Genomic DNA, 11,280 nt, shown 5'->3' with positions numbered 1-11,280 from the left:
CTAATGCTGGTAGGCTTCTCAGTTGATATTCATAGCGGTATTATCACGTATCTTGACTGCTCACCATCTCGTATCAGATTGTCAACATGGTTTTATTGCCGGCAGATCCTGCACCACTAACTTATTATCTACGTTGAACGATTGGACTCGCCTGCTGGACGAAAGGGAGCCAGTATAGTATAGTATAGTATCTTCGGCATTAAATAAATAGGCCTGGATAGGCCTGTCGCCGATTCTTGTACTTTTCTTGACTAGACTGGCTTTACGGACGGAAGATATCAGTTGTTCCGTAGGGTACGAGGCATTTTAAGACTGAACATATGCTCATGCATGGCCTTGGCAGTGGATGCATTGTACCTCGATTTTGCCAAAGCATTTGACAGTGTTCCGTATGAGCGGCTGTTGCGTAAAGTGAAGTCCTTGGGAATTGAGGGAAACGTACTCCAATGGATCAGAGATTTTCTAGTAGGTAGACGACAACGTGTCAGTATTAACGGAACCGTGTCAGACTGGGCATCAGTGCGCAGTGGCGTGCCACAAGGAAGCGTCCTGGGGTGACTAGATAAAGCTATGGAAAGATATATGTTCAGATTTGAAATGCCTAGCTCCTTATCGAACCCGGTGGAAGTCTAGTAGCTGCTTCAAACTATCGTCAGTCATGAAAAGATCCGGTCAAATGGCACGAGTTTAGATCTATGAACAAGGCACGAAAAGGAAAGGAATCGGCGACAGGCCACATCAGGCCTACACTTCAGCGCCAACATCACTATGTTATGTTATGTTATCACTCTCTGGTAACCGCTGCTGTCGTCGATGATGAATAAATGTCATGAATTTGATTATCAGTTTTTTCTCCTGTCACTCGATCTATGATAAGATGATTCACATTTATAGTGTAAAGTTATTCGATATTTTTTGTTGTAGTAGAAGACTCGCTCTTAATTCATCTCGCTCATGCAGGAAAATTGGATTATTTTTTTATCTTAACACATTTATTACATCTGGCGACATGAAAATGAAAGCATTTCATTCTATTAAATTATGGAAAGATTTTCATGCTCCACCGATGGGAGAAACAAACACTTGACTGAAAAGCAACTAAATAATATTTCAAATGCGTATCCTCCTCACGAGCGTAAATCAATTCATCGAAATATTAGAAAGACAGTAAATATGTCACTGATTTCTTAAAGGCTATTACTTATCCTACTGCTTTTTTAACACTGAACAACATTATTATCAACATGGTTAATAACCAGCTTTATTACTTTTCTATCCTTTTTCATTCTTCGCCCCCGGCAGCCTTGGCTAGCCAATCTTATTTTTTGGACTTCTTCTTGCTCTTTTTCTGAGTTGGAGCGTCTGCGTTGTAGTCCTCGGCAGAGCCGTCGTCTTCGTTTTCGAAGTTACCGTCGCTCGCCTCGCTGCCTTGTTGAGCCTCCCTGGCATCCTCATCTTCCGTGGACTGGGCAGCGGACGCGTCATCTTCAACTGCTAACTCTTCGGTCGACGGAGATTTTGCCGTTTCTTGTGGGACGGATTCAAAGGGCGTTACCTCTTCCTCATTTTGGCCTTGATCATCTTCATGATTTTTCTGTGGAAATTCCTCTTTATCAGCATGTGCTTCTTCTGTTGCAGCCTCCACAGGTGTGGCTTGAGGTGAACTCTCAGGTTCAGAGGCAGCGTCCGTCTCTTCCTTACTCGGTGCTACTTCCTTGCATTCTTCAGACTTCGGTGCGCTTACAGCGACTACTTTTGGGGATGCCATTTGTTTTCTATCATTTTCGTGTCGAATTTTTGAAGATGTTGACTCTAATTTCTTCATCTGAAAGGCACCATTTTATGAAAAGTCATTCTGCATAAAAAATTAAAATAAAAAATGAGAACTATCCGTTATTCACATATCATGAGTTCATATTCTAATCACAACTTTCCTTTTGACACTTTATGGACGGATACATTTACCGTCGCTAAAACTATTAGTATATAAGGCATGGGACCGGGGATCCCGTCAATACACAAAAGATTAAAGTGGGATGACACTGCGATAGGTAACTTACTTCAATTGAGTCTTTGAGAAGTGGTTCGCTCTCTTTGCTGGTGGCAGCGGTCGGCCCTGAAAAATCCATAATACATGATTTGGAAATATCGACGTTCAGTTTCACAAGTTATACCGTCTTTTAAGAGCAGCGCAACGTCTTGCCATTTATTGCAGAATATTTTCTCATCTACCCATTTATAACAAGAACATATTGCCGCATCGACTTTTTTTACAAGACAATGAAATGAAGATTAGGTTGGGTTAGTTCAACTAAATTTTAATGCAGGCTATGCGTTGGCCACGCAGCAGCAATCATATTTGCAATTATTCTTCGAATGATATTTAATCAGATTATCAACCTGCTCAGAGGTCATTAACTTACTCAGATAATAAACTTACACAGATTATCACATCAGGCTGGAAAACTTACTTGGATTCTCAGGATCAGATTTCTGAAATGAAAAAATAGCAAATGAATAATCACTCTGAGAATTCCAAAAATCGTAGACTGGTACATCTCATCCGTTAATAAAAAATGATTTGTATATGATCATCAATAAATTTTCAACATGTCTCTGTAACAATTTAAATGGTACAAGTTTCAAAGGCTACACTTATATATCCACATATCAATAAAACTGAATATGAACAACTAATTATAAATTATTTTCATGTAAATTTATACAACGCTGTCGCTGTTATCAAGAATAAGAAAGAAAGGTGTCTTCTGAGACAGGTGGAGTCATATACGCCTCCTCTACCGAATATATATCGATGCGTACGGTGGTATTACCTAGCTTGATTACTTGAAAAAACTAATGTTAAAGATACATATTGGATATAGAAATATAGTCTTTGAAAATAAAAAAAATGAAAAAGAATCGCTGCTGAATTAAGTACCTAGAATTTTGAACTCTGCAGCGTATTTGAGTTTCAGGTAATTAAAAAAATGGGAGCCACAGTTATGAAGTCAATCCCTTAGGCAAGGTACGGTCAACACACTGGACAAGACTAGGTCAGCTCCCTAGCAAATTAAGTCAACACAGTGTACGAAACTAGGTCAATGCACTAGCAATATAAAAGCACGGCACTAGCACGACTAGGTTAAAGCACGGTACTGACCGAAGACTTCTGCGCTGTCTGCACCAAGCCAATTTCGTTGGTAACCGTCTTGGGCTCGCCGTGTGTGATCTTGCAGAGGTAGATGAAGACTCCTAACGCCACTCCTCCCACTATCACCCCGCCGATCTTGCCCGCAGCTGATGAAGCAATTCATGTTGAAAAGTAGAGCCTTTATTGTGAACGATGGGAAAACTAAACTCAGCAACTCGTTATTCAAAAATTTGAACTCCATTTATCAATTTTTATTAAAACAGAACGTCACATGCGTTTGACACCAGATTTGATAACACAGTTTTTTCAGTCGTGATACTGAAAAACGCATGCTATATTTAAGTACCTAACTCTCGTGGAGAAATATCTGGCTCTGAAGCAATAAGATAATTCGGTCTATTAACTGCCTTTGTGATATATTCTATGAAATGCAAGTGACTTATCTCTGAACTCACTTTTTATTCCACTTTTGTCATTGAAGGGCGGTTCCTCCTGCTGCAGCGGCTGGAAGTTCTCTGTCTTCACCTCGGACGTCAAAAGGCGCATCTAGAAGTATTTATTTTTGTTAAATATTTTCAGACTCCATAATCATTAATTATAATTAAATGAAGTATTTGTTGAAATAAAAACTTCCTGAACCTATGCAAAAGCGACAGGTCTCTCGATTGAAGAACAGGAAACTGAGAGCAAGAGAAAAGATGCCAGGTTTAAGACGGTTGTCAACAATCAACATCGTAAGTCTAGCGTTTTATTGACGTAAGAATCAAATTTCATACGTTAAAGGCTAACCAATATCCTAGATTGATGAGAGACTGAAATTGCAAATTAAAATAAATAAATGTCTATATCATTCTATTAGCCAAATGCGGTAATTGTAACAGGCCACAATAAAAATAGATGTACAACGCAACAATTTCTCTGCAACTAGTAATTTAAAAAAATGAAGCCACGAATGATGTCCATTGACAACATTAGGAGTGACCTTCAAGGCCCGTCCATAACCTGCACAAATTCGATGGACGCTGGCTCGGGAACTTCCGCTGGTCTGAACTCGGAGCAGAGGGTGCGGTGCGGCAGACCGACGCGCGTGAACATTGACGTGTCGTTGGCATGATTGCTGTAGTCGTGCAGCGGTCGGTAGATCTTTTTGTCGGCTGTGCGCAGCTGGATGTCTGCACAGCATCGAACTGACTTAGTATGAAGCTCAGAGGAATGTAATGTGACATCGACTCTAACAGAAACGGAACAACAAAATTGAACAAAAACCAGAAATAATTCACCTGTCGATGGAAAACAAGGTGATTGGAAGTGCGACCACTATTCTATTCTACCCATTAAACAACAGCAATAAATATTCTACCCTGCGATAAAAAAGCAAGTTGACTGAAAGTGCGACCACTATGAACCACATACCTATTCTACCCATTGAATAACACTATTGAACAACAACAACGCATATTCCATCCATCGCAAGACAATCAAGGTTCACGACGCCCTACAGTCTACACTAACTGGAGATGCAGCCGACAAATTGCGCCCACGGGGCGTCAGTTTGAACAGGATGATCACCGCCGCTGCCCACCACCAGCGCCTCCAACGCTGGGTCTGTCTTGGTGGCGAGAGGGTCGGAGGACTTCGCTGCTAAGCGCACGCCATCCAACTGATAACACATCAGGGCAAGTTACTTGAAGCGAGCTCATCAGCGTTGAGAAAAATAAATTGAAACTAAACTTCTAAATTTTAATATTTTTAATAATTGATTTGTTAGCACAACGAAGAACATTACTTAGGACTATTTAGCTGTTGAACATTAGATGTTGAAAACAACATTAAGCATTTGATCAATCAATGATTGGCCAACCTGAATGTCAAGCGTCCGATCTTTCAAAATGGCTTTGATGTGATGGCGGAACCCGTCACTGAGTTCAAAGTCGGAAACATCAAACTCGAGGATTTGGCCGTCCGGACTGTGATCGGAGTGCGGCCACTGCACCACAGCAGTGAGTGCTGCGCCGCTCTGACGTATTCCGAGCGTCAGCTGACCGTATTGCCTGCACATGGTTATGCCCTCGATAAGATCGAATAAAACCCCTCAAAAAATAAAACCGAATTGCGTAGTCAGCGCAGCAACTGACTCGGACGATCAATAGAACTCTTTGATTGTTATTTAATCAACAGGTTGTCAAAATTATTTCCCCATCTACTCGGACAAACACCACTTCCTATCCCTCTTAGTGGACAATATTCATAATCGTAAAACTTATTCTCACCAATGCCTTAAACCGTCATTTTTCAAATCATTGACTGTTTAATCACCTGGCGAGCGCCAGTTCTTCTACGCTGTCAGGTGAGTCACGGACGAGGAGCAGAGTCCTGACGACGTCGGCCTCTTCGCTCGGCTGAGTCCCGTCCAACGCGAAGGCGAAGTCCAGGGTGAAGCTCTGGCTGAAGACGTTGAACAGTTCCTGGAACGCCAGGTAGTCTTCCCCGCTGAACCTGTACGCCACCTCTGCAGTGCATCAAGTTTGTTATTACCTGTTCTAACTTTCTCCACCCGGGATTCATCAACATGACAATTGAACGAAAGTTTTTATCTAGGAACAACTATGGGACGACACACATTTTCGGAAAAGAGAAAGTGCTCGATAAAAACATGAAAGTCGTAATTTGCAAACAATAACCTATGCATTATTGCATAGGTTATTTCCAGTTTCCTGACCCTTGTCACATTGCTGCCCGACGTAGGAAGTTTCAGAGCAGTCGCATTCAGTGAGCAGCTTGCGTTTCTTGTCGAAGACGTTGAGACAAACGCCCTTGTTGCGGCAGGGAGTGCTGGATTCACATGGGGCGTAGCAGCCAAGCTCATAGTTGGTATGACCTGCCCAGTAGAGCTGAGCATTAACTTTTCAGAAAAATATTCAATTATAGTGAGCGAGGAAACAAAAACTTTTGCGAGGTGCAGGATAGGCTATACATTGGTTCATTTGAATCATGACAATTCAACATGACGCGATGAGAAGCTTTATGGATGAATGTTACGTGCAAATATATTTTCGGAACAAAAGTCTTTTAGGATAGTACATTGTAGGATGTGTTTTTTTCTAAATCGCACTTTTGTTTGCGAAATCATGTGACTGTAGCAATATTGTTAAGGGATGCATTGCAATGGTGTTTTATTACATTTAGGTATTCTGAATTTTGGGTTTAAGTCACCTCGGACGTGACCTCGTTCAGATAAGCTCTGCACTTAATCATTGCTGTGTGATCCACCACGGAGGTACGTGTTACTTTTTCATTTAGTCTGTTTATTATTGTGATAATTTTCTGTTTCAGTTCAGTTGTGGTATTTGGGGTTCATAGTTATTATTATCAGTCTATTATTTATTTATATTGCTTGCATAAGGGGGAGGGGGGTTCATAGTTATTATTATCAGTCTATTATTTATTTATATTGCTTGCTTTATATCCTGTTCTTGTTGTTTAATTATTGCTACTTCTAAATTCTTGTTTATTTGTTAATTTCAAAAAGTCTCCACATCTTGAGTCCAAAGTAAGATCTAGAGCGCAAATAGCATACAGTTACATTCATGACATTATTTGTATTTGTCGTTTATATATTATAGTTCTCATTTTTCATTTCTACTCATTCTTTGTTTACCACTATACCCACGACAATATATTGTTTCTTACCCATTAAAATGTAATGCAAAATAAATAGTCTGATTTTCATGCTTCATGTTGTTGAGTTTAGTTAGATAGGGATTGTATCCCAACTATATTTATTTTTAAATATATTGATTAAATAGATAATTAATTATAATAAAAATTAAGGACAGCAAACAATTGCGTCTCACTCCAGATCCAGACTGAGCGGTCGGTGAGTTTGATGGCGTGGGGGCCGATCTTGAGGCCGCTCAGGCAGCCAATGAAACCGGGGATCTTGGCGTGCATGCGGCTCGTTTCGGCGCCTCCCAGGAGCACCTGCAGCACCATAGATTTCTCTATCTAAAGGTTAATTTTGTGAAAGAATCATTCACAAACAATTTTTTTGACTAAATGAGTCATTCCTTGAAATTTTCAAGTGATAGAAATGGAAATTAGCTTTATTTAGGATACGAATGTGAGCGTAAAAGCTTGTTAACCCTCTAACATCACATTTGGTTTAGGTAATTAATACTTAGACTAAACTTACCATCAAGAAGGAGTCTTGCAGGGTGCGGGAGTTTTCATATCTGGTCAGGTCGGAATGGGGAACTTCGCTACCGAAGGGGAATTGCTGATATTGACGCTCTTCTAGGAGATCCACGCCTACTGACAGAGAAGCCGAGAAGTAGCGGCCTTGTGTCAGGACGAACAGAGTGGTGGCGTGACGTTCTCTCTTGAGGTAGAGCTGTACGAGGTCGCCCCGGTTCAGACCTGCAGCATAGAATACACATTGGAATGCATAAATTATGATTGATTTATGGAAGGTGAATTGAATTTGAGTTGTCGAAACAATGCATGATAACAGACACACACTGTGCCAAAATAGATGCTAGATTATGTACCGTGGACTATTGAAATCTGATTTATATATGATATAAAAAATTTTATTGTTTAGCATCATTTGACATCATCATATATTGCAGAAATTATATGAATAGCTTTCATTGATCGTATTTTCAAATGACTCTACGTGTTACATTTACTTTTACGCGTACTTTACAATCTTGTGACGCAACAACGACAAACAGTTTATTTGTAATTATGTGCAGTTTCAGAGGACAATGCCTTTGTTGGACGAAATGACAATGGACATTCTATCTGATACGTAATAGTTGATCGTAAAATATTCTAATATTTTGCTTGTATCTATGACTATCGATGACTGAATAACTATTAAAGGTATTCAGATTTCTTTACATTTTTTCAAAAATATTTGTTTGCTGCACATTTAGTGGTAAAAACAAGTCAAAAATTTCCCGATAAATAAATTGTTTTAAGGATAAATGGCCTGAAGGAGACAGTTACTGAGAAAATTAGCAGAATCTCGAGGGATAAGATTGTATAGGACTCAAGCATATTCCTCGGAATTGTCAATGTACAAGGATTATCGCGGTAATTGAAAATTATTCTTGACATCAAAACTCACGTATATCGCCAGTGTTGACAGTCATAGCCCTGAGTGTGAACCCAGTGTTCCAGAGCACAGTGACTTCATTGGGCTTGGCGAGATGAATCTGTATCAGGTTCTGGATATGATCAATTATAAAAACGAGTAGACCTTGAATTTCTCGAGTTCGGAAAGCAATAGTCAAGTTCTGGCTTAGAGGATTCCAGTCTTCTGAAGCTGGTTTGACTTCGTCTTTGTAGCGCATCTCGGTTTCGGTATCCAGAAGAGTGATGCTGTCGTCGTTCAGATCTGAAAACGCAAAATATAGTATGATGGTAACTGTAAAATCTGGACGCCTCACTTTAGTGAGGCATTCAGTTAAACATTGTCATGGAAAGGTGAATAGTTAAACATTGTCATGAAAAGGTGAATCCTGCGAATAGTGTAGGAACTTGCATGCGAATAAAACGTAAATACGCGACTGCCGATGATGGTCACTTGAAACTTTTAAGAGATGCTAATTCCGGAGATGAATCCTTTATTTCAAATCATTTCACGTTATGTCTGACTTCTCGTTATTAATAGAAAAATAAAAATATTAGTTATTTAAAAAGAAGAAAAAGTACAATTGTTGACTTTTCACAGTATGTTCCAGTTTTTGAACAAGTATGCTGTAGTTATCATGAAGTAGAAAGAATATAATAATTGGCCTAGATATTCGCGATCATGGGATGTGAATATCCCGCTGGGAGTATTTGAATGTCCAGCTGTTAGTATTTGAATATCCAGTTGGATTGGGAACTTTGAATAGTAAGAAGTTAGATCACATTGAATAAGATTCGAAATATCCCTCCATATCATACAGTAATCCACTGTTTCATTAAAAAACACTTACTATATTCACACTTGACGCCCCACTCAGAGAAGGTATTCTTGCACTCGCATTCGAAGTGCCCATTGGGCTTCTCGATGCACCGCGCTCCGTTCTGGCAGGGGTTCGGGTCACATGAGAGGCGGCAGCCCAGCCTGTAGTTGGTGGTGGGGGAGTAGCGCAGAAGCTCTTGGGTTGATATTTGTTCATCGTTCACCGTCACATCCTTCAGGCAGCCGATCAGACCTGGCTCTTTTGGGGCGCTGAATATCGGCTCGTGCAAGTCCCTGAAAACGACATGGTCTTGTACGCCAGTACATGTGCAGTAGCCCTATACCAGCCGTGTATACTGGTATACTGCTTTGATATACATGTATAGAAGATGGTGCTACTAACAAGTATACAACATGGTCGTATATACTTGTATACTGCTTGGTTCATATTGACCATTAAACGAGTTTTCCTCAATTTACAATTTACATTAAAGAGTTTTCCTCAGTTTACAACTTCAAAATTAATTTTCCCAAGATGAGTTAATGTTTCAAGTTTCAGTTAATGCCTTTTTCTCTGACCTAAATATTATTCACGTCCCTTAACCAACGCAACAATACAATACGCAATGAGCGACAATACGCAACGCTACACACCTAGGAGATCCACCGAAGTAGAATTCACCGCCAAGGATCTTGAAGGAATCGTCCAAATCGAGCAGCTTGACGATGCCATTCAGTGTTATCTGTATCTGCTCGGGGCTGAAATTCAGGCTGAAGTATTGCCACGATGCTGCGTTCAGGTCGAATGCGCTGCGGAATTTGATGCTCTGTTCCTCTGAGCGCAAGCGGAACTGCACTTCCAAGCTGCGTGCTGTAAGTGCATAGAACGAGTCAGAATATGCAATGAGTAGAGCACGTCACCTGTCGGTGTCGCAATGTGATTATTAGTCAACTTGTAACAACATAATTTTCTAGCAGATAAACTTGCATTCTATTATTTGCATTCAAGTTCGAGTCAAATTCATTGCATTGCATTTTGGATAGCATCCTTTACTAAATATTCACTCGAATACTTTTGCGTTGTACGCTGGATCGCAGATTTAGCCAGTTCTCGTTTATGTGTATAAATTATTTATATAAAATTCAACAATTTATCGTTATGTTTGATGTGCAGGTGGAGCCATTTGAATTTAATTAGAGTACAAATATTAATAGATTTTTAGTTTTGTATCAAGATATAACAGTGGAATAAATTCTTAAAGTTGTTCAGCCTTCTAAATATACACAATAAGCATATCCATCTACTGCATGAAGGATGAGGCCAATGTATTGAATATTGAACCTGGTTGCATCATTGGATTTTAAACCTATCAATACGAGTTCATCTGATGTAAACTTTCACAGTTTCACAGCTAGGATTTCACTATAAACAATATAACTCAGTACACAATGCAGTGAGTGACAAAGAGCGCATTTTTCTCGTCGACGAAAACGCGAAGTCACGGACGGACAGATAGACAGACAGACGGACGGACAGACGGACATTGCGAGCACAATAGTGCATTTTTTCCATAAATGAGAAAATGCGCTAAAAAATCACCTGACGTGAGAATAACCCGGAAGTCTGCCTGCAGATGATGGTAGGAAGGTTTGTGCAGCAAAACCGCAACGTGTGCAGAAGTGCGGAATGCGAAGCGAATACTCCGCAGATTTTCTCGCGTTTGTCGTGACGAGAACTCCAAGAAGCTCTCGCTGTCCAGCAGCGATACGGCGTCCTCCACTTCAGCTACAATAAGTCGTAAAATATTGTTCAACACAAGAATTTCCGTTATTAGTTGGCCTAAATATCAAATTATTCAGGATTTTAAAAGGAAAGAAAATGTCAGGTATATTGGCCATAACTTCCTTGGATGAAAGAATGAATTCATTATTGAAGCTTAGTGAAATAATAGTGAATTTTCTAGGCCTGTTCTACCTGAAATTCTAAATTAATTCAAGTCATCAAAAAAAATAAAGAGGTTTAAAGCTGACTATGAGTGTGACGCTAGCACAATTACATATACAATTAACTAAAACATATTATTTAAATGCGATTATTACATCACAAATGAAACTGAAGTTTTTTCGTTTCTTGACTCATCGGAATGTTGCAGGTCTGCAAAACAGAGCG

The 11,280-nt window shown here is 39.8% G+C and overlaps 1 protein-coding gene across 2 annotated transcripts in view; it reads right to left on the bottom strand.

The window, feature by feature from the left end:
- Nucleotides 1-973: 973 nt before the first annotated feature.
- LOC108679669 overlaps nt 974-11,280 on the bottom strand; it is a 31,626-nt gene continuing 21,319 nt past the window's right edge. For both annotated transcript variants that reach the window (XM_018168357.2, XM_018168358.2), the window contains exons 21-36: nt 10,711-10,896; nt 9,765-9,981; nt 9,142-9,404; nt 8,286-8,555; nt 7,347-7,570; nt 7,009-7,135; nt 5,874-6,032; nt 5,471-5,663; nt 5,016-5,205; nt 4,667-4,814; nt 4,157-4,326; nt 3,610-3,700; nt 3,164-3,300; nt 2,472-2,493; nt 2,061-2,116; nt 974-1,825 (exon numbers count right to left, since the gene is read on the bottom strand). In XM_018168357.2, coding sequence (XP_018023846.1) covers nt 1,319-1,825; nt 2,061-2,116; nt 2,472-2,493; nt 3,164-3,300; nt 3,610-3,700; nt 4,157-4,326; nt 4,667-4,814; nt 5,016-5,205; nt 5,471-5,663; nt 5,874-6,032; nt 7,009-7,135; nt 7,347-7,570; nt 8,286-8,555; nt 9,142-9,404; nt 9,765-9,981; nt 10,711-10,896 — 2,960 coding nt within the window. In that variant the 3' untranslated portion in view covers nt 974-1,318. The remainder of the gene's footprint in view (nt 1,826-2,060; nt 2,117-2,471; nt 2,494-3,163; nt 3,301-3,609; nt 3,701-4,156; nt 4,327-4,666; nt 4,815-5,015; nt 5,206-5,470; nt 5,664-5,873; nt 6,033-7,008; nt 7,136-7,346; nt 7,571-8,285; nt 8,556-9,141; nt 9,405-9,764; nt 9,982-10,710; nt 10,897-11,280) is intronic.

The sequence above is a fragment of the Hyalella azteca genome, unplaced genomic scaffold, assembly GCF_000764305.2.
Source record: "Hyalella azteca isolate HAZT.00-mixed unplaced genomic scaffold, Hazt_2.0.2 contig17671, whole genome shotgun sequence".
In the NCBI taxonomy this organism is placed as follows: Eukaryota; Metazoa; Arthropoda; class Malacostraca; order Amphipoda; family Hyalellidae; genus Hyalella; species Hyalella azteca.
The sequence above is the reverse complement of the archived record's forward strand: the minus strand, read 5'-3'. Positions and strand labels throughout refer to the sequence as shown.